This window comes from Schistosoma haematobium, chromosome 2 (assembly GCF_000699445.3).
Source record: "Schistosoma haematobium chromosome 2, whole genome shotgun sequence".
Classification (NCBI taxonomy): Eukaryota; Metazoa; Platyhelminthes; class Trematoda; order Strigeidida; family Schistosomatidae; genus Schistosoma; species Schistosoma haematobium.
In genome coordinates this window covers 28,202,749-28,227,347 of record NC_067197.1, presented here as the reverse complement: position 1 = coordinate 28,227,347, position 24,599 = coordinate 28,202,749, and the positions used below count along the sequence as shown (strand labels likewise).

Sequence of the window (24,599 nt, the reverse complement as noted above, 5' to 3'; positions counted from 1 at the left end):
TGATGTTGGTTTAGTTTGTCTCCCTTATTTCTAGTGTTCTAGTTCATATGCACTTGACGCTTCATGTCATGTATCTGAGGCTTTTTTGTCTTCTTGTTTTACTAAAGGTCTTGTAATAGATTGACGATTAAATGATATGCTCCTGAATATCCAGGATAAGATCTTTAGTTAAAGTGTCACACATAGGTGATTTCAGATTGGTACCTTAAAAAATAGGACAGTGCATATTTAAGGTAACCATTTGTTTCCTTGGATGCGCATTTTCTGTAGCCTGCAAAAAGAAATAAATTATGCTTAAGATAAATTCTTCTTCATCAAAATGTATTACTAATAAAGTATATTTCGAAAAACTGACGCGAATTTTCTCTGCAAAATTTTACACACTATAGTTATAATGGGCTATATTCGATTCCAGGATGAAAACTATACATGTGTAGATAAATGTTTCTTGCTAACACTACACCGACTGAATCTTTATAATGTGTATTTTTAAAAATACCAGTGACAGTCAAGAATGAACCCTAATGGCTTTGGTAATATATATTCAGCAAAGAATTTAGGGTACCGGTTATAAGGAATACTGTTTGTTTATATGTCTTATTTTTCATTTTTATTTTTATTTTATAACTAAAGGCATACAATATTAGATGTGATAACATCTAGAATGCATATGCTATTCTTGTATAAACAATAAATTAGATTATAAATGTACTTTCTATGCAATTAGTTCCCTTCATGAATTTAAATAAAGCCAGAACAAACATTGATGCAGACTAGCATGAATTCATTATATATCGTGGTTTATCATCAGCTGCTTACATATATGGTTATAAGCAGCCGATGAGAAACGGCGAAATATAATGAATTCATACTAGTCTGCATCAATGTTTGTTATGGTTTTATTTTAATATATTTTTGTTATATCCCGTTGAGTATAAAAATTATATTTCCTTTGTACTATTTAAACGTGTGTTAATTTAATTCCGGTTATTTATTTACTCTGAAGAAGTGGCTTACATTAAGTTACGAAACGTAAGAAATACTTTTTTTAATCATTGAAAAATAACAAAAATTATTTATCATTAACTCTCTACGAACCGCAACCTTGATATTGATCCTAATGAATTTAATTAATAAAGAATAAATTATTAAGATATGAATGTGATGTCAAATCGAATTTATGAATAACAATCCATCTGTTTTATAGAATCTTGTAACAAAATCAAGACAACCCACACAAAAGATACACAAATGCAAACGTAGATTGATCAAACTTCAGTGCTGAATATGCACAATGAAATAATTTGATAGCTTAATAATATCTACGTAAACATCATTCTTATTCAGCACGTTAATAGTTATTCGGACTCTAGCTCGGTAGTTAATTTTTTAGCGTTTAAACCAGGGAGTACTCTTTTTGGGTTCGAGCGAATGTATCATCTCAAAAGTTCAGATACATTAAGTTGATGCAACGAAACATGCCACTTAGATTTCACTACTAGCTATAATCTATCTATTCTGTAATAACCAATATACTTTATAAAATGTACACTAAATGATGGATTCATTTTAGTTCAGCAATTCACATCATTCTGAACATTTAGGTCATATACAAAGCACGATAGGTAAAGGCCACTGAAATAGAAGTTAATAATTCACGTTACAAAGTCTACTTAGTTTATGATACTACTTGATATTCACTCCTTATGATCAATGATATTTGCCGGGTTGGTTACATCACTGAAACCGATCAAAGCCCCTTATTTGTATCTAATTATAAACAGGAATCCACTTCTCTTTATAAATCCATTTATTGTTTCGAACTATATCTTTTTATAAATGTGTTTAAAATAGTTAAATGATTATTTAGATGGTTATAAATTCCACAACAATAATCTAATTATCAAATCAGTATAGTTTAGTAAATTTATGAAATGAAAATAGATAACATTAATCAAATTATTTTTTACTATATAGACATTACTTGTAGAATAGAAATAATTCATATAAATTACTTTTTATTTTCTTAATCTTGCCTATTGTACGTGTCTTTGATCTAAATCACGAATGTATACCATTCAAATAACGAATAGACAGAATTGATATAAAACATAAGTGTGAACAAAAAAAGAATGAAATATCTTGAACAGTATTAAATTTCAAATAGTTCTCTTCTATTCATTCAAATCGTTTGTCTTTTTCATTTTCTTCTATACATATTAAGGAAAAACTGAGTCTCCAATGTATAAAATGGAGATATTACCTTAGAAATCACTTATATAATTTATGTGCAAAGAATTTATTATTCAGGTGGTCATTGTTTTGTTATTTAGATAAATTGAATAAACTAAAACAAAATGTTGGTTAATCTTTGAATATTTCTATCTGAATGTATTATAATAGTACTAGTGGAGATGTTGTTTGGTCCTGATTACGTGATTGGGGTTCATGAAGTTGTCTTAAGCTATGGTTAGTGATATTAAGTAACATATAGACTCGTTCTTTTCCTACGAAGTTAGTTTCAAAAATTTCTGGTACTTTTTATTTTTACAAATTAATATTTGCTTGATTGAGATTATGAACCAATTGATTTTAGACCACCATTGAAAACCTAGAAGCACTGAACGGCCATTTCGTCCTATTGTGGGACTTCGCAGCAGTGCGAATCGACGATCCCGCTCGTGGAATTCGAACCCATTAATATTTGCTTGATTTATAATGTCTATATCTACATCTATCTACTTCCAATAATACTATAACTCTGACAGCTTGATTTGCTGATATAGTATGATGACTTCAACCAGTGTAAACATGTGGTAAGTTATAAATTATGCATGATTGACTGACTAGATATATAATTCTATAATTCAACACTTAATAGTTGCTATTTGAAATGTTAAAAAATGATAAAGTTATACTCCTAATGCCTTTAATCAACTATCATTAGTTTCCCCATCTCAGCTACTCATAAAAACATGTTAGGTAAATGGTAATTTCAAAGATAATTCAATGAAGTTTGCCATCTTTATCAATTTACAGATTGTCTTGAGAAAATTTGGATTTGAAAGATAACTATAAATGCAAAAAATATTACTTTAGAAACTTCTGAAATCAATAATAGGTTATATACATTTTTCAAGTATTGTGGTGCGTGCTACTTATATTGATATAAGTAGTATATGACATGAGTCAAGAATGTAATGTCTGGCAGCAGAAGATGGGGAAGATCAAGAAAGGAAGAGCAGGAATAGAAAGCAATTAGTATGGAAATGCAAGAACAATGAAGTTCGAGACAATTATTGAACATTTTGCAAATTAAGTATAATAGTGTGGTTTTTCTATTTTACCAAGTAACTCTGTAATTTTGTGCTAAATACAGTCCGGTTTTCCTCACCTGTGTTCTCCTTCACTACAGTATCGCAACCTTATATAATCACTGGATTAAAATTAAATGAGATGGAATCTTTAAAATTACTGATAACTTTGCTGTTTTGCGATTACAATTTAGTAACATTTTATAACCAGGTTTTAGCTTATGTTTCTCATTTGTATAAAGTCTTCAGGCAGTTAATTTTGTACAATATATAGATGAGAAACTACGGATTATTATGTAGTGAACAAAAAAGTTGCTTTTTTAACATTCTTCATCATTAATCGTAAGTCATTTTAGTTGATACACACTAATTTGAACTGATACTGAACATTTAAACATTCATTATTTATTATAAATTACTATACATAACTATTATCAAATTCAATTCATAACACAAGAAATGTAAACTATTAGTTTTAAATAACCAAAATAAACATGAAATGATTCATTATCACAAGGTACCTATTAGAAATTTCAACTGAAGAATGATAATTCCTGTTTGGTAGTTATTTCAAACTTCTGAGGGAAATTTTGAAGATGTCCCTTTATTTTTCACTAAAATCTAGATAAATTAACTTCACCCTAACAAATGCATGAGAATAGTATTGGTAGAGTTGAAACTACGATTATTGTAACAAATAGATTGAAATGAATCTCCGTACCAATTGATTGTTTTAATGTATTTTGATCAGCTTACTTATAAGTAGCACATATTTTTTGTTTGAGCTTTTAACGGAGTTGGATTATCAATCATAGAATAATGTGATCATTGTAACAGACAAGCAAAAATACTATCTTGAAATAGAATTATGGCAACAATAACATGCTTTTATATACAATTTGCATAAATTTAAACATAATGTCGTGAAATTTCCGTTAACATAATGTGTTTCCTATCTAAATAACAGGTTTAAAGCTTATATAACTGCCAATTCATCTGTATGCTCATGCTACCTCAAGTCATTGTCACTAATTATAGTTTTAAAAAAGCCTAGTTGTAATTCACCAAATCGTGTAGCATAATTTCACTGATGGTATTATGCTCATGAATGTAAATGCTTAACTAGATAAATGGTTAAGGCATACTAAAAACAAACCATACTGTTTATTACATTTTCGTACATAGTAAATCATCCATACTCTAATTGCTTCAACCATAATTTTTTTTATTCACTCTACCTATTAATTTGAAGCTAATTTTCACCACAAAATGATAACAAGATTAGAAATTTTATCTTTAGATTTCCGAACTGATCAAAAGTCTAAATACCTACACAGAGCATGGCTAGCACTATCTTATGAAGAAAAACATTCTATAACATTGATCGCGAAAGAAGACGGAAGCGTCGAAAACATGTTGTTATGTAGTGTATTATATATATAATGTCAAGCGGCATTTTTCTGCACACATAATCATAACTAATTTCGTAACTAATTTACGAAACTTGGAAGCGGATTTCAATGGTATAATGTCATGAATCATCAGTAAATCAGAATATATCCTGGTTTATTTTAATTAAATTCATATCAATGAATAAATCTACCTACCATATCAATTAATAAATCTAGTTGCTACACCATTTTTTTTTACAAAGCTAGTCACTATGGTTGTCAATAAGTAGATAAAATCATCATCCAGTATTGTTAGTATAAAACTCATGATTATGAAACACTATGATGATGAAAATATCCAACAAAATTTATGTACAGAGAAATTTGAGAATTAATGTAACCAATAGTTGTCATATAAACAGAAATTGCTATTGGTGAATTTAATTATAACCAAAGATAGAAATGAAGTTTTTAAAGTGGACCATGTGTTGATATAATAGTTAGACCAAATTCACAATGTGATTGAAGTTATACTCTGTTAAGTAGTTTATAAAACTTAATTGTCAACTAAATGCCATGAAAAATTTCTTGTTTAATTCTATATTGTAAGCTGTCCTAATAATTGCTATTGTACTTCACGACAGTAAGATGTAAAAACCTTTACATATTTGAGCAGGATCATTGACGAACACGGTGGGTCTGATGCACACGTGAAGGTAAGGATCGAAAAAGCAAGAGCAGCACATTTACAACTGAAGAACATCTGAAACTCAAAACAACCGTCAACCATGGTCAGGATTTTCAATACAAATGTCAAGACAGTTCTACTGTATGGAGCAGAAACCTGGAGAACTACGAAAGCCATCATCCAGAAGATACAAGTGTTTGTTAACAACTGTCTACGCAAAATACTTCAGAGTCGTTGGCCAGAACTATATAAGCAACAAGCTTTTGTGGGGGAGAACAAATCAGATCCCAATGGAGGAAGAAATCAGGAAGAAGCGTTGGAGGTGGAGAGGACACAGATTGAGGAAAGCACCTAACTGCGTCACATGACAAGCCCCCACATGGAATTCTCAAGGCCAAAGGAGGATAGGAAGACCAAAGATCACATTACGCCAGGAAATGGAGATAGACATGAAAAAAATGAACAAGAATTGGATGGAACTAGAAAAGAAGGCCCAGGATAGAATGGGTTGGAGAATGTTGGTCGGCGGCCTATTCTCCATTAGGAGTAACAGGCGTAAGTAAGTAAGTAAGTACTTCACGACAGTACCTATCCAGTTAACCTTATTAAACCAATTTTTTTAAAAAAAATAAAAGAATCAAATATCTTTTTCACCACCAATAATAATTGTAATAAAAACTTATTCGTTATTAATTTCTCTTCTGTTTCATTCCATTAATCTATATAATTAATCATTAGACACTGAGTAAGGATAATGACATTTCTGAAGATATTATACGTCACTAGTATATATAAATTACTAGTAGAGTTGAATTATATTGGTGACCCTTAACAATAATCAAAGGGATTTCAAGAGTTTCATTCTTTTCAATTATCTATACAATACACAGTTAAGTTATAAAACAAAACTTGATTTTTTCTTCGGTTTGGTTTGAGATATGTCTAAGGTCTATAATCGCATTTAGAATAATTGCAACATTAGGGTTTTCATTACTGCCGTTCTGGATTCATTATGATACTGAAAATAGTTTTATAACTGGTTTTATATTTCCCGAATGTTTGCTGCGTGATGTGATGTAGCAAAGACGTTACACAACGGAGATCATAGAATCATATATAAATATCATCACATTAATACACAATCCCATGAAAAATAAGTGTTTATGCGACCTGATAGGGAAGCTCTGGAAGAGGTGGAAACTTTCACACGCCTGAGCAGCATGATTGGTGAACGAGGAGGATCAGATGCAGACGTAAAGGCAAGGATTGACAAAGTAAGGGCAGCATTCCCATAGGTGAAGAACATATGGAACTCTAAACAGCTGTCAACCACCATCAAAGTCTGACTCTTCAATACGAACGTCAAGACAGTTCTACTATACCGGGCTGAAACTTGGAGAACTACCACAACCATCATGGAAAACGCACAAGTATTTGTAAAGCTTTATATGCGTAAGATACTAAATATCCGTTGATCGGATACCTCCAACAACAGTGTACTCTGGAAGAGAACTAACCAACTTCTGACTGGTGAGGAAATTATGAAAAGACAATGAAGGTGGATAGGAGGCATCGTAGAATTCATCAAACTCCATCGCGAGACAAGCCAAAGCTTTTAATCCTGAAAGTAAAAAATATAGTGGCAGATCAAATAACACATTGCATCGGGATTGAAAGTAAACATCAAGAGAATGAATAACGAATGTGAAGAACTGGAAAGGAGAAGCTGTTGGTCGAAGAATCCTGGTTGACAATGAGTTGGTATCTTAGTTTTACATAGGTATGAAGGTGAAAAATCCTGAACTCAGCTACGATGAATATTTTCGATAAAGCTTATATCCACCGTGTCCTCATTTTATGTTCTTACTTTACTGAACCCAACACAAACTTGTTACAGCTTCAAGGAATAGTATTTTGCATCTTCAACATAATAAGGAAGAAGATTTATAGTTTCATTTCGTCCAAACAATTGAAATGTCTAGACAAAACCGTTGCATAATAGTAACTTTCCGCATCTTATTTATTTAAATCTGTGTTAAAACGACGTATAATGACATTCTTGTATCTTTTTTCTATTAATGTTACCTAAATAAGTTGATTGTTACTATGGCTTCGAGATAGATGTAAACATACAAATAAAAAAGGAAACGGACTATATTTGGTTGACAATGTTAATTCTCTGTTATTCATAAAGAATCTGTAGAACGTTACATATTCATAAAAAGATTATTCAATTACAATTACAATGGTTTTTCAATTTCATACAATAGCTGATGCTATGTATCGATCAACATCTTGGAATTATTTAAAACGAACAGTTCGATACAACATCTATACTGAAGTAGAGAAACTTATTAATGCTATAGTATAATAACAAATAGCTAAAACGGTACTACACTAACACCCTTTTGCGAATCATCACAGTTAAAAAAGGGATTACTGGATTTCTCGTAAAATCTGAAACGCAGTGAAGGTCAGCTCATTTCTTAACTCGAGTTCAGCTAATAATTCCTTATAGCTGACCCCAAATATGCAGATAACACACTGGGTGTACTTGATGTGATTCAAAGAATTGTGAGGGATGCTTGTAAAGCTAAAAAGTACACACTCACTTTAACCATGACTAGTAAACCTGGTCCCCATAACCCCAATAAATAACCGTAAAAAGATGGAATTATAGTTATAAATGGTGTAAGTTTGCGGTAAAAACCGTTACTTCATTCCTTGTCCATAGCTCCTGACTCTTCTTAGACTTCGAATTCCTAACCCTAACCGTTTTTGATCACTAATTATGACGAAGCGGATTATCAAACTTACTTTTTTTTAATTATTCATTGATTGATAACTAAACACTTTTCCTATTGACTGGTGATTTGCTCAAAGTTCACAGCACAGTACAGTTTTATTCACTTATTCCCTAGTTTATTATGACACTCAATTCATTTATTTAGACAAGATAATCATTACTATTAATGACTTTATTCAGTATTATATTTTTGACACAATATGGAGTTTTCAGCACAGAGTATTTCAAGAAGTTTTATTTTCTTATTACTTGATCGATCCTAATGACAAATATTGAAATCTTGTCGTGATAATGAACAGTTGTCTTATAAATCATTTGATCAGGATTGTTGAATTATGGTTGTACCAGAATTATGATACGTGTTTAGACTTGGTATGAATCGAAGACAGTTGGCTGTTAGCATTTCAGGAATCGACATCTGAATGATGTTCATTCTTTTCAATGCATATTTCCAGACACCACGATGTCTCGGATTGTACTTTTTTTGTATGTTGTACGGCGAAAAGTTGTAAATCTTTCATAAACGCATCTGAATAGGTTAGACGATTGATAGACATGATGATTGATTAAAACAAGCAAAGAGAGATAACTTGTTGAATGATCTGTATGACAGGAACAGGTAGCCTAGATATTCAAGCGGGCCACCAAATGCAGAATTTCATTGTTAAATGTGTTTATGCATGTCCCTAACATGATACGTATTGGACAAATCTGATTAGATATGCCTACAATATACTACTGGGACGGCATTGAAAGTTATAAATAATGTATATAAACTTTCCATTTTCATCAGCATTAAGATAAACTCTATAAAATTATTGGTCTTGAGTTTATTTGATAGCTGACAACATAGGGTAACATAAGCTCCCTGTAATCATTTGGAAACTCTATACAAAGTGAGAGGTTGATATGTAAATACAATTTCTAAAAGAGATTTAGAAGCTTTCCTCGTTTAGCTGCAAACAAAATAAAAATTGTATTTTAATTGTTTTATAATTAGTTAATCCACATAACATAAAAATCTATTTTTATATTCATACTCCAGTTTACTTATATGTTTAAAAGTAGTTTATGACATTACGTGTAATATATTTTACCTTCTTCTTATAGGCTTATGATTTATTATTCTGGTAATAGTATAAAAACATGTTTTACATAGTTCATAAATTCATTTATTTGATTAAATAAGTCAGTAAATAGTCGATAATCTTCATTATTTAGGAATCTTAAACTTATTTCCCATTTCTCATATATAATTCATTTTGAGCTGAGTCTAATTCCACACGTAATGCATGAACAAGTTTAATTAAACTAACATTTAAAAGTTGTAAACTTCTGTTATTGTAATGTTGATCAATTTTTATCGAAGATAAATTATGATTGAAGTCTGTTTGAACTTGAAAATCACATGTACTTTTTAAATTTTCATCATATGTTTGAACACTGGAACTGCATAAATTTGTTGTTATCTCTTTGGATTGCGTTGAATGTGTACAATTTCTTTGATGAATCAATTCTTCTTCTTCTTCTAAGGAACATGTTAAAGTTTGAATACCAACATCAACTGTTGATTGTACTTCTTGAGATAGTTTAATATTTTCCCGGTGTATTTCACCTAGTTCAGCCTGTCACATGAAGAAAAAAAAAGTAAATATTTATCATAAAAGATTCAAATATGCTATGGTTTAATAACTTTCCACAGTAAACAAAACAAAATGTTTTAAAAATTTTGATTATTTTGCATGAATGAATAACTAACTAAGGCAATATATTACTCACTAGATGTATACAGTAATATTTAATCACTGGATTCTAAATTAACCGAATATCATTTATTCTTTGGAGCATAAAGTGATTGAGTACCTACTAGATATATTCGTAAATTTTCATTGTATTTAGTTATGGAAATAAAATTAATAATTGAATAATGCGGTTAAAAATATTCTTTACTCAAGAAAATGTTCAATTTTCAAAATATCCCTGATATCTTTGTATTGTACATTTAGTTTGTTATTCTTTCCAACAAAAACAGACACATTTTCTGATTTTACACATTTATGGATGCAATCAAGATTTAGATGAATAAATACCTGTGAATGTTTGGTATCACTTCAGTTTGTCTTGATCATAGTATAATAATATATCGAGGATTTCTAGATGACAGTCACTTGACATTTCAATGACTTTATGACTTAAGAAGAAGTTCCAGGTAATACTAGCTGAGCATTACGTTTGTTTACAAATCTACAATTAATTTATCATGATGGTCTGTCCAGTATCATGTATATCACAATCAATGTATTGATTGTGTAACTAACTTGTGACTGTATCTGAGGTGAACTAACATAAAAATTCGAAGAAACACTTGTTTATAGGAATTAATTTGTCTCTCTTTGATGAACATTATTGTTTATCATTGTGCTTAAGAATATTGTTAAGTTATCTACAGCGGATATCCAAGCGAAAAATATGCAATAGTCAGTGACATTGCTTTTCCGATATAATAAACATTTTGAGCAAGCTTTACAATCACGGACTTTATTATTTGGTTAATTTACATATATATACCTAGTTTCAATAAAAATTGGGACAACTCATAGACTGAAAAATGTAAAATATCGGAAGGGGTTTTGTGGAGAGTTTAGAAATTTCACTGATTGAAATCATGAGTCAATTGAAGCTAGACCACCATGGAAAATCTGGAAGCACTGGACGACCAATTCGTTCTAGTATGGGACTCCTTAGTGGTCTAGTTTGTTAAGCGCCTGGCGCGAGACTGATAGGTCCTGGGTTCAAATCTCGCGGGGTGCGGGGTCGTGGATGCGCACTGCTGAGGAGTCCCATACTAAGAGGAAATGGCCGTCCAATGCTTCTAGGTTTTCCATGGTGGTCTAGCTTCAATTGACTCATGATTTCAATCAATGTAAAATAGTTTCAAAATTTTCTGATATTATCAATGCGAAACGTAATGTATGTAGGTATGCAACTCAAGTATTTTGAATATTAAGTGTAAACTTTAATATAATCGTGAGTTTCATCTAGAAAAAATTACTTTTTGAGTTTTAAAAGTCACAAGATGTTAAACCGTACGATTGTTTGAATGGATCTGTTTAAGGTTGGAATTTGTGTTATATGTTAAGTAGGAATTATAAAAGCACTATGAATCATAAGATAAGAATAAACTCATAGTAGTACATCCCTAATTTTTTTCATTATTTAATTAAAAAGGTTAATAGTAAAGTCATTTAATTTAAACGTTTAACGTAGAATTATAACTTCATGAAATGATATAATTCACCACATGAAATATGTTAGAAGAACTAATGCTGTATAACATAATAATAACTGAGTAATTGATGGATCTTGTATCCTAATATACCTCATAATGATATAGCGAATACAGCAAACAACTAGAATTTACATTTGCATTCGACTCGATAAAAACAATCAACATACTAATGAAACTCGCAAACAGACATTGTTACAAATTATACATAACTGAAAGTTTGATACATTTTTAATATCATGTTCTAAACAGGTAAAGGCTCTTTCCTTTGTCTCAGTCTGTATGTATACGATATCACTAGATTTATTATTTCCTCAATTCAGCATACAATATCATTCGTATAGAATTGTGGAGATTGCTGAATTTCACTGAAATCATGAACCAATCAGTGTTAGACCACCTCTGAAAACCTAAACTCGGTGAACGCCATCTCGTCCTAGTATTAGATTTCTGAACAGTGCACATCCACGATCCTGTGTGCGTGGCTCGAACACAAGACCTTTAATCTCATATGTAACCGCTTAGGCTCTGGACAACTGACTTGGCATAAAATGGTGTTAATGTCTAAGTTCAATCATTTCATGATATTGTTCAACCGCCTCCCATTATTTTTTATGGGTAAATGCCACGCATCCCATAAGGTGTACCTCTACTATTTTGATGGAGTTTTGTTCTCTGAGCTGGATGGTTTGGTCGTTGAGCTTTCATCGTTCTTCTGAACGATATTATCAACATAAACTTCAGATAGAAGTACCTCTACAAGTTCTGGCTTTTTAATATAACTCCGGAAATTTTCTCTTGAAGCTAGTCATTAGCGAGCACATGATAATTATTATTATTAGATTGTGGAGATTTCTGAGTTTCATTGACCAGTGTAGTTCAACCGTATGGGGTGTGAGGTGGTTATTCACCAGTGACAATAGAAAATGGTCATAAAACGTCGTGGATTGTTTAAAATTAGATATTCACACATATGGGCGCTGACTCAGCGATCAGAAAGCCTCAGGTTGGCGCGCAAGACCAAAGGTCCTGAGTTCGACTCCTGCATCCGGTGTCGTTGATATGTACTGTTGAATTGTCTCATACTATGATGAAACAGCCATACATTGCTTCTAGATTTTCGATGATGGTTTAACATGATCTAGCAACAACAACAACAAACTTGTTAGTTTAAATCACAAAGTATGAAATACTAAAATGATATTTAATGTTTCTTCTTTCAAATATCAACTACCTCCTTAATATAACTATCCATTATAAAATAAATTGAAAAAAACTACAAGGTCATTTATTGCTACAAATGAGATTAATGAACATTAGTTTTTTCCTATCTAGATACTAATTAGTGTAACCCCTATCAACTTTATTTTTTTATCAAAAAAATACTGTTTTATCTACGGTTCTGAAAAAGAAAGAAATTAGAAAAATAATTTATTATGTTATTATTATTATCATCACATGTCCATTTGTTAGTAGTAAACAAATTTTAATGAAAGAATAATAATTAATTGGCAACTAATATCTCCTTCTTATGTTCAGAATAAATATCAATAATTATGATACAAGTACAAGTATTTATAAAGCGTTGTCTACGCAAGATACTCAACATCCACTGGCCGGATACCATCAGCAACAGACTTCTCTGGGAGAGAACAAATCAGCTTCCAACTGAAGAGGAAATTAGGAAAAGACGATGGAAATGGATAGGACATACATTACGCAAATCATCAAACTGCATCACGAGGCAAGCCCTAACTTGGAATTCTGAAGGGAAGCAGAAAAGAGGAAGGTCAAAGAACACATTACGTTGGGAAATCGAAGCAGATATGAAAAGGATGAATAACAACTGGAAGGAGCTGGAAAGGATTGCCCAGGACAGGGTTGAATGGAGAATGCTGGTGAGCGGCCTATGCTCCTTCACGAGGAGTAACAGGCGTAAATAAGTAAGTAAGTAGGTAAGTAAGTAAGTATCGATCCCTCATAGAAAATTTGCCAATATACTTTTATGTTCTCTTATTCTATTTATATCAATAATATCTTATATAAATTTTCGAATACTTTTCTGATTTTTTTCTTTTTTACATTTCCACTCACAATAAATCAATAACCTAAAAATATAAACAATAAATTTTGTTTTTGGTTTATCGAAACATAAAACTTCTATAGTATTAACATTGTTTATTATCTGCTTCAAGCCCTAATGTTTCCGATTACTGCTTATACTCTTACTACCTCTACCACTACGGAATTCGGGTCGACAATTGCATCTCTGTGCTAATGTGGTGTGGCAACTCGAACTGATGTATGTAGGTACGAAGTTCTACGTTGTTACTGACTGACTGACTGACTTTTTATTATCAGTACTAGTATTATTTAGAAAACAAAAAATACATTTATATATAAAAAACAAACAATTTTCATTTATGTTTTTAATTTTTCTTTCAGCATTATGTACTTCTGATCTTTAATAATTAAGAATTCTATTTTCAATATGAAATGATTTTAGTTTTAATTAGATTGAATTTATGTATCATTTGAGTTGATAAAACGTTTTGAACAAAACAAAATTACTTCACACTGTATTACTTATGAAATAATAATAATAATAATTTCCTGAATAAAAACCTACTCAACTTTATACTGGCAATCCCAATAAATCAATAAACCTTGATAGGTATATATATGTATATATATCTATGGTTAAAGTATACCCCAAAATAACTTTACAATTAAAGAGAAAACTCATAATATGAATTATAATAAGTGAATTGTTGTACAGAAACACAAATAACACTTATAATTTATTATTTAAAACACACTAACAACTTCTTTAGAAATTGTCTAGACAAAGCTATTGATTTTAAGTGTTTTGATTCTATGAGAAAAATTCACTGATTCCAATAATAATAATAATGTATTAAGATTTACTTCGATAATGTAATAAGAAGACGAAGATTATCAGAACTATGTGATATTTTTGTGTAATACATTTCGAACAATCTGATCACACATATACTTGTTAAGAGCATTTATATATAAAAAAATAAAAGGTCAACTAGACAGGAAACGGGGTAAGAGGAGATAAGGATAATGATAAGAGTAATAATAATAATAATGTGAACACAATTCAAAACCTAATCACTCTGGCTAATAAGTCAATATTACCAGGGTCGGTTTAAGGTAAGAACAAACTGTTTTTGAATACACAAAGGGGGTTTGAATTTTCATATGGCTAAGGCTTCAATAAACGTTAGTATACACCCTTTTACACTTTTATACAACACCTGATAATCTTCGTCTTTCTTATTACATTATCGAAATTTGTCAGGGGGACTAATTGTATTAAGATTTAAATATATTAGATAAATGAAGATATTTTATAAATTAAATTGTATTGAAATAGTAGTAAAAATGTATTATTTCATTAATTCTTTAAAAAATTATTTTCGTACTTGAATGTGATTAAGTATTTCATAATGCTTATATCAATGTAACTGTATGTTTTGTAGTAGGATTAACAGTGTTACTGAATTATTTGATGTGAACTACTGATTAAAAAGCATTAACTAAGCAAACAATCTTTATTCATTTAATACAAGATATAAAAACGCTTACTTTAGTTGGTGCCCTCAAAGCCCTGGGACAACCGAGAGTGTGGAGAGTTCGCTCTCCTTCTCGAAATGGTCTCACATGGCCACGCGTACACAGCTTTTGCCAGGGAAGCTCTACCTACTTCCTTCTCGCGGCATTACTGTTGTTTACGAGGTTAAGAGGACGAAAATCAAATATCCGGCGCTTTACCCCGGTAGGTGGACACGGAGAGTCCACCAAGGGGAGTTGGGAAACCCTGGTTCCGAATCAATGGTGCACATGGACTGGCTTTAGTATCCTGAAGAAACAAACAGCGTATGAACCAATTGTTGGCCACCGGCTACCATAGGACTGCATCTCCGTACGATGCTCCAGTGCCTTGTGGATCAGACCTTTAGGTCGAAGGCCTCGGGCGTGGCCCCTAAGAAAACCACCAGTTTTGGTTCGGGCACCTGGGCAGCATCACAGCTTTCACACAATTCAAATGAGATTTGTGTGGAGCATATGTATCTGGTGCCCCCTTACATCAATATCTATATGTTCAAATAAATATATAAATAGAATACTTTAGTTGGTTGGTCAATAAGTCATACATTGACAGAACATTGACCGATACAGGTTTATCCAACCACATTTAAATTCACTTTGTGAAGGACCACCATAATATACATTAAGAACTTGAATTCTTAGGAAGTCTACTTGAGTTCGGTTAGCAATACTATGCAGAATACTTATCGCATTCGAGTTTGTTTCTACGATAAACAGGTTTACTGCCATTTTCGATGAGAAAGTCGAATTCTACAACTCGCTCATCTCTTGACAGATTATACAGAAACTTTGGTAATCTGATACTCTTATTAGAACGTGGACCTCCACCAATCATTTTCATATCCACAGACATCATCAGGTAGCTAAAATAGTGTCTGCAATTATGCCATTGGATGATGTCAATCTAAATATACAGTAGAATTATGAATTTCCCAAAGATAACATATAAGTATAGCTAAAGCCAAACCTAGATCAATTAAGTAATTTACACAATTAAAAGTTTCCAGGAAATAAATATCAAAATAGTTAAACCTAAGACCAAACTGCAAACAAAGTGAATAAAAGTCAGTGAAAATAAAGAGACAGTACTTATATATTTACAGACATTAATTCATCCGTTTATTTACATAAAACCCCCATCGAGCTGCATATACAGTAATACTAATCATTCCACTTGTTTTATTAAGAGAATTATGTAATCATAAACCAGCATAAAACCAGTTATTGCGAAATTATCATTCAGTTTAAAAAACATCTTTCGCATACTAGACAAACCATGGCTCAAACGAACGATAAATCTAAGTTAAACACTTCACTCTAATCCCTGTCAACTATCATACATTGAAATGCTTCATTTTTTTCCAGTATCCTGATTCCAAAGCAAAATTATCAAAATATTACCAGTTGCAAATCGATCACCAGTACTGTTGAAAGAGAAAAACATTTAATAAGATAAAAATTATTTGAAATTGAAAACAAATATAATATTTTGGGCTGTTTATTTATTCATTTGAAGTTACTAAGCAACCAAACAAGTAACCATTTTTTGCGTGTGAGTAAGAGAAACTTAGTCCTTTATTATATATATGTAAAACAAACCTAATAGGTGTTACATTAAACCGCTCATACAAACCCATCATGTTATCAAAAAAGGAAGTTCTCTTAAAAAATATGAACTAAAAAACTTTTATGATCACATGTTCCTAATAGTTTGGAATAAAACTACTGAATTGATGTTATATAAGTCACAAGGTAAAAAGTGTTCATGAAAATAAGATTCTTTCTACTCTACATACTTACGAAGTCAATTTGATACTTAAAAGGCAGAAACTTTTTCACTCGGCAGTTAGTTATTGATGATGGATGTAACTATCAAGCTTATTATTGTGTAATAAATTTCGATCACTCAATCTAGTAGGTTAAGTGTTCACGCGCGAGACTGAAGGTCCTGGGTTTGAACCCCCCGAGCGGGATCGTGGATGAGCACTGCTGACAAGTCCCAACATAGGACGAAACGGCCCTCCAGTGCTTCCAGGTTTCCAACGGTGGACCAACATCAATCGGTTCAACCGAAAACTAAATTTATAGTTGGGCAGCAAACATTTAACCGACAAAAAACGGTTAAAGATATATTAGTTAACTAATTGAATAACAATTCAGCTTTCATTAGTGAACTGAACAAAGAACATAATTGCTTATCGAGATAAAGAGTGCAATTGTAAGGACAGAAAAATATTAGCGCAAACGCTTAACCTCTAGACCACTGAGCCGACATCCGACGGTGTTAATGTCTAACGTCAACCAATTCACGAAATTGCACCACCGTCCGCCATTGCCTTCAGTGAGTTACTATCTCACAGCAGAACTCCACTGTTCATGTCTTCTCACTAAAACTCCAGGAAATACTTCTTGAAGTTTCAAATGACTCATGAATTCAACCATCAAATTACTAACATCTACACAAAACCCCCTTCCGATATATGTATATACATATAAACGTAAATTTTTGGTGAATAAAAATTAAAATAAATTTGAGATACAATATAATTTTACGTTGAAAGTGCGAGTGATTTCATAGAGATAGAAATTTGTGCTAGAAATATTTAAACATTTAAAAACAGATTAATTCAATCGACAGAATGATGAGCTAACAAGTTAATACTTAATATAAAATTACAAACTATTTTCAGTGATCCTTCCTAATGCATAGATCATGAAATAATCTTTGGATTTGTATATTAAACAATACTACTAATTAAAAAAAAGACAAAAAATCTCTTCTCAACTGGTTTTTTATCATGGCATTTCATTAGCAACAATGAAACAATACTCAGTGTTACAGTGATAATAAAATAATCTTGACTAATTGAAGGAAATTAGATTACACTAACCAAAGTAAATATCTGAAAAATACAGTTAAACAAATGAGTATTATTTCATTGTTGCAAATCACTTATATGTTATTATATAAAGCCATGATGAAAAACTAACTGAAAAAACCTCTTTGCTTAATTCATTCTTTCTATAAAATGTTTAAATGAGAATTTTCAGCAGTAGTGTTGCTGTACATTTCTCAAAGATCAATTGATTTTCAATGCAGGCCGTTAATAATGATCAAAGTCTATACTTCATTGCAAAACAAGTGACATTAAAAGTATTGACCACTGGATTATAATTTAATATTCTAAATAGAACGTGCCTAATATAGGTTCAGCCGACTCTGGATTAAACACCTTTTGGAATGGTCAATGAGCAGTGATAAGAATTTTTAAGCTAGAACAAAAGAGTTGTTCAGTGCCCTCTGACTTTCATAGTTTCATAGACATTGCCAACATTTGTAATTTGAATTAAAATATATCTAAGTTCAACATAAAAATATCATCATCTTTATTGCACATACAGTCATTTACGACTAATATCTTCTCAATTCATCCTTGTCTATAACTTCAAACCAATTTCTTATCGTTTCAAACACTTTATACTAAAATTTTTAAACTACTTTCTTTCTACTTGACTACTAACAATTCAGGTTGCAAGTAAAACGATCTACTGAACGAAAGCGATGGGGAAACAGTTTTCCTTCTTAAAAGTATGCGAGATAAATCATACTCTTAAATGGCCAATAACATCGCTCACACACTAATTCCCTTCAGGAAATTTGTAATACTATGACATTTGTTCGTAATTTAATATGTCTATACCGACTTCTCTTTCAACAACTATGCATCGGTTCAGTAAGTCAGTCAGTAACAACGTAGAACTTCGTATCAACGTACATCAGTTCGATTCGCCATACCACATTAACACACAGATACAATTGTCAATTCAAATCCCGTTGTGGTAGATGTAGTAAGAGTATAAGCAGTAATCCGAAGGATTAGAGCTTGAAGATATCATTCAAGAAGTATAATCCAGTGAAACGTACTTGGAAAGGGACATAAAGAATTCAGAAGATTAGAATTCGGGAGAACACAATGAGTGGATGCACCTGCGCCATCGCAAACGATTTTGAGCCATGTCATTTAAGGTCTCTAACCATCGGTTGCTGTCGTCTCGCGGATTCCGACCAGGTAGTTTACACCTACAGACATGGCTCAGTGACTTCATGGATTTGTGACATGTTTTGGTCTGGCCGCCCCTAGCTTTCTTCCAACCTACTCTTACACCAGAAAACATCACACGTCGGGGCAGTCAGTGGTTGGACATCCGTAAAACGTGTCCTAGCCATCTCAACTGATGAAGTTTTACTACTTCATCGATTGATTTGGTGATGAAGTATTGTTTAGAAAACATAATCATATCTACTACCACTAATACTGTGATGTGTGCTACTGATGTCGACAGAGATAAGTAGTATGTATCATCAATCGAAAGTGAAATAGCTGAAGTCAGAAAGTTACGAAGATCGAAGAAAAGAGAACGTGAACAAGGAATGATTAGTGTGGAAATGAAGGAAAAATAAAGTTTGAGACGATGAATTGACAATTTGCAAATGAGGTATTTACTGTATAGTTCTCAGATTTTACTAAGATATTCTGTCATTTTGTGTCCAAATACATTCGATTGTCCTCACTTGTGTTCTCGCTCACTACAATATTACTGATAGCGTTTTTGCTTCTACTACTCTGACAACTTTCTTGATATTCAAAGACAGAAAATTTAGAGAATAAACCCAAACAAATTCTCAATGAACTTTTATTATTAAATTTAAATCAGTAAGAATCTGATTTAAAAATAATACTCTAGTTATGATTTTTATTCCTTCTATCACATAGGTTACTATAGAAATCATAAAAGGTTAAAATTCCCTTTTTACCATTTCTTACTTATCTCATATATATAAATATAAATATATATATATATATATATATATATATATATATATATTAAAAAACAGATCTGTTATTCAATGAATAAAGTAAGTTTTTTTTAAAAAATAGAAATGTACTTGTTTTATCACACAATTCAATCCTGACCTTGACTTCCAAAAAAGAAAAAAAAAGAAATTCTTATAAGAATAAAAGCAAATCAAAAATTTTAAATCTGATTGAAGCGCTAAAATCAATTGTATTTATATATTTATTAAAACAATAATATTATTTATATTGCAATGTATTAAACATAGAAATATATTTCAGGAAGTAAAAGAAAAACAACATTTTTTCTATAAATTCCTTTCTGTTTTAGTTTGTATTTATACTTTCTTTTTTGTTTAAAAGAAAAATAGCTGATTCTTGATTTTGATAAGTTTTTTTTGAATAAACAATTCCAAGTTATCAAAAACTATCTAAAATTATATTGAGATTAAATGGTGGTTGGAGGTAGTCAACAGGAAACCCTAGACGCGGGTTTCGTGCTACTTGACACTCATCAGCAAGGTGTACCTGTATTCTTTGGGGGAACTAGTGCTCCGTGGCCGATTCGATCCCGTGTCACCCAGCTTCACAGTCAGAGACGTTACCACTGAGCTATCCGGGCCGCGACTGACTTCCTGGGGCCATGGTTTCCTGTCGACTACCTCCAACCACCATCTAATCTCAATATATAGTGCACGCAGTGTCGAGTCACCTAGACTGGTGGCCACATTGCAACGTGGTCGATAGCATTCGATCTGCACTAAATGGGGACTTGACAAGCATGACATTGATCACCACCCAGTGATCAATCAACTGTGACTATTTAAATTATAGTTTATACAATAAAAAGAAAACTGAAATGTTTGAAAATTCTTTTTAAATTATCGGAACATTGAGACAATGAAATATCAATAAATATGGAATTAGTATCAGAAGGGATTTTGGTGGATATTATAGTAATTCCAGTAGTGGAGATTATGAGTCAATTAAAGCTAGACCACCATGGAAACTCTGAAAGCGCTAGACGGCCGTTTCGTCCTAGTGTAGAACTTCTCAGTAGTGCGCATCCACGATTCCGTTAGCGGGATTCGAATCCAGAACCTATCAGTAACTGGGTAGTTAATGCGATGGTGTTTGAAGCGAACGGTACTGAGTTCGAGTCCCAGAGTGAACATCAACTCTGCGATGCGGGTACATTTGGCTGACGAGTCCCAAATAGGACAAAACGGACGTCTTGGATTCCATTGCTAACCACTATGCATCTCTGATTATAATGCTTGTGACCTAAGGTACTATCAAGACAATGAGCACAGCATGTTTATATAACAATAAGAGACTGATAATTACAGTCCTAAACATCAACGGGAAGATTCAAACAAACAAGACAAAAATGGATTAAGATTATTATTATTGTAATTATTATTGTCATTATTATTGTTATTACTATTCTTATTTCAACACTCATGCTATAATTAGAAATGCTGCCACTTTTCACTTACTACTAGATCAGTCATACTATTTCCCAGAAACAGAAGATAACCAAAAATGTGAACCCTAAAAGTGAAAAGTATTGGTTACTGTTGAAAGCAGCTTTTGTTTCTCTTAATTGACTGTAGGTGTGGTCATATAGTCACTGTAATCAACTTTACTGTTGCTTCGTAACAGAAAAAGTGAGTAGATCCAGAAGTAATACAATAACTATAAACATCTTTCTCGTTGACTTTATTATTGTTTGTAACAAATTTCCTTTCAGCGAATTGTATTTAAATGTAGACAGCATTGTAAAAGTCACTTATATTATTGTTAATTTCAGTCATAATTATTTAAGTATATGCCAAAAATAATGAAAACAATCTATATGCAAATGTTGAAATGTTAATCTCTCATCTTTTCTTTAAAACAAACATAACTTTTAAGGTTCATTTTCAAATTTACTTAAATTTTCAATCCCATTTACTGATATAACAATAATAATATCACTGAGATTATTACAGTTCTGACGAAAATTGTTTGAATTCTTTTACAGATAAAATCAAATGATCATAAATAAAATAATACTCAGCACCAAGTCATAGAGTACCACGATACGACCAAGATTTGGAGTATCATTTATGGTTGACTCCATTCTGTTATCTGATGGGTTTCAGTGTAGTCTGTCAAATAAAAGAGGACTAACAGTTTAGAATTGATAAAAACAATGAAACTAACCAATTTTCTGATTAGTAATAAACAAAAATTGGATTACTATAAATATTTATTAGTAAATAACATACAATTTCAGCTAATGGATTAATTCAACTTTATGTGTTCCAGATTACCATACAGATTAGTCTATTCTTTGAATTTAAGTATTTCAATATATAATTGACGATATTTCGATATGCTCAAAACTTAATAAGATAAAATTTGTCAGGATAGTAGTCATAGATTTCCAACCATCTGTATCATTAAAAATCTGGAGTTGTCTTTTTTTTCTCTTTACATACAAACACTCTAAAGGCTTATGATGAATCAATGATAATGTTTCCAGCTAAGTAATTAGAATTGTATCTATTTCGAGGATTCATGTGAATACATTAATTTTATGCAAATCTAATTAACATTCCTTTTAATTTTCGGTCTAGTTAAGGTTGAATACTTGTAGGCAAAAATAATCATAAATAAAAATTTACATTAAAGGTAAACCTTTATTACTGTTTTTATTTAGATATTTTTTTCCAATGAACTTAGTAAATCGTTATTTCTGTTGATTACATTAGTGTCTATCATAAATTTTGTTGGATATCAAACTCAGACATTAGGAAACAGCTCAACTCTCGTCATTCATTTGCTAAATTTCAAATAGACTGAAATACATATTGTTAATTCTCTTGTTAAATATTACTCAAAAATAAGTTAAAACAAAGTCAGAGCGCTAAATAATGTGGATGCGTACAGTTGAGGAGTCCTATATTAGGATGAAACAGACGTTCAATGCTTTCAGGTTTTCAGTGGTGGTCTAGTTTAGATCGACACAGAAATCCAACTATTAACATTAAATAATATGTCAATTGGTTGATAGTACAATTTATGGGAAAAATAAGATTGTAAATCATGCTTACCTGTATACCAAAACAGCCTAATTGATGAGCAGCTAATTCAATTCTATTTAATGTTCTACCACAACCAGCACAATCAACTGGTACATAAGCGCATACATGTCGATGATTACCAAAATGTATTAATTCTACACTACCAATAGTAGTACATCCACGTTTAGCATATTCACAATAGATTTGTAAAGAATTTAAAAAATTCTTTAATGCAAGTACTGGTCTAGCTATTGATAATAAATTAATATTTGGTTTATCATGAAAACAATAATTATTAATATGATTATTTATATTGTTTGTTGTATTTACGACTGAATTTATAGAATTATTTTGTTGTGAATTATTAACATTTAATTTTGTTCGACAAGTTGGACATGTAAATTGAAAACGTGTTCGTTCATTATCACTTATTGTTAAATGATTTAAATGTTCCAATTTTGAATTTAACCATATTTTTAAACAATTAGCACAAAATGTATGACCACATTCTGTTACTACAGGTATAATAAATACACCATGACAAATACCACAGATTAGATTTTCATCAACTGGATTTACAAATCGATCAATTGGAATACCCATATTCACATTCATTCAATAAACTTTAAATTGTGATGATAAAGAATAAGTTTTGTACTATTCATGCATTATATGCATAAATAAATTTATTATTATTATTATTATTACCAATTCATAACAGTATATATTTGTAATACATCGTACTTGTTTAGCCTGAAATGATACATTGTTGATCAATGATTAATATTTCCTCAATACTTTTACAAACCACTCAGATCAGTGTTAAAATTCATTGAATTACTATTGGCTGATATGTTAATGGAAGTAAACCAATGAAAAAGCTTTGAGGAATGTAACAATTTTTATAAATATGTATGGTGAGTAATGTTACATTTATATCTGGTGAATACTGTAGCTTGGTACATAGAAATGAAAGAACTATTTTATGTAATGTGATGTAACACTGACAAGTTTATATTTCTGTTTATTATGAATAACCATTGCATAATGTAATAAAACATTGTTGAAAGCAACTAAATTTGACTTCTATCAAAATGATCAATTTAAAGAGAAATAAAGTACACTAAATTTAAATAATTACTCTTCCATACATGTTTTTTTTTCCAAAAATATGTTTATTTCACTGGTTGAAATCATGAGTCAATTGAAGCTAGACCACCATGGAAAACCAGGACGAAACGGCCGTCCAGTGCTTCCAGGTTTTCCATGGTGGTCTAGCTTCAATTGGCTCATGATTTCAACCAGTGAAATTTCTAAAAATCTCCACAAAACCCATTCTGATAATAATATGTTTATTGTCAATTTTGTCTCGGGTAACTGTCAGTGTACAATGTTCCACATTTCCACTTATTAATTTGATACATATGACGTAGTTTTGACAAACTTAGAAATTTAGTAGTCAATTAAAGCTAGACCGCCATAAAAACCCTAAAAGCATACGAAAGTCTGTTTCTTCATAGTATGGGAATCCTGAACAGTGCTCATTCA

The 24,599-nt window shown here is 31.3% G+C and overlaps 1 protein-coding gene across 2 annotated transcripts; it reads right to left on the bottom strand.

Moving 5' to 3' along the window:
- Window positions 1-8,127: 8,127 nt before the first annotated feature.
- On the bottom strand, window positions 8,128-24,087 carry RNF41_1 (E3 ubiquitin-protein ligase NRDP1; the record flags this gene model as incomplete). Of its 2 annotated transcripts, XM_051214806.1 has the most annotated exons (3): window positions 8,128-9,824; window positions 22,046-22,133; window positions 23,082-24,087. In XM_051214806.1, the coding sequence occupies 2 exons, from the start codon at window positions 23,664-23,666 to the stop codon at window positions 22,110-22,112; spliced, it is 609 nt and encodes a 202-aa protein (XP_051067997.1). In that variant the 3' UTR covers window positions 8,128-9,824; window positions 22,046-22,109. The 2 variants fall into 2 exon arrangements, with proteins under 2 accessions (XP_051067997.1, XP_012794349.2); XM_012938895.3 differs by lacking the exon at window positions 22,046-22,133 and having other exon boundaries at window positions 23,082-23,666.
- Window positions 24,088-24,599: the final 512 nt, after the last annotated feature.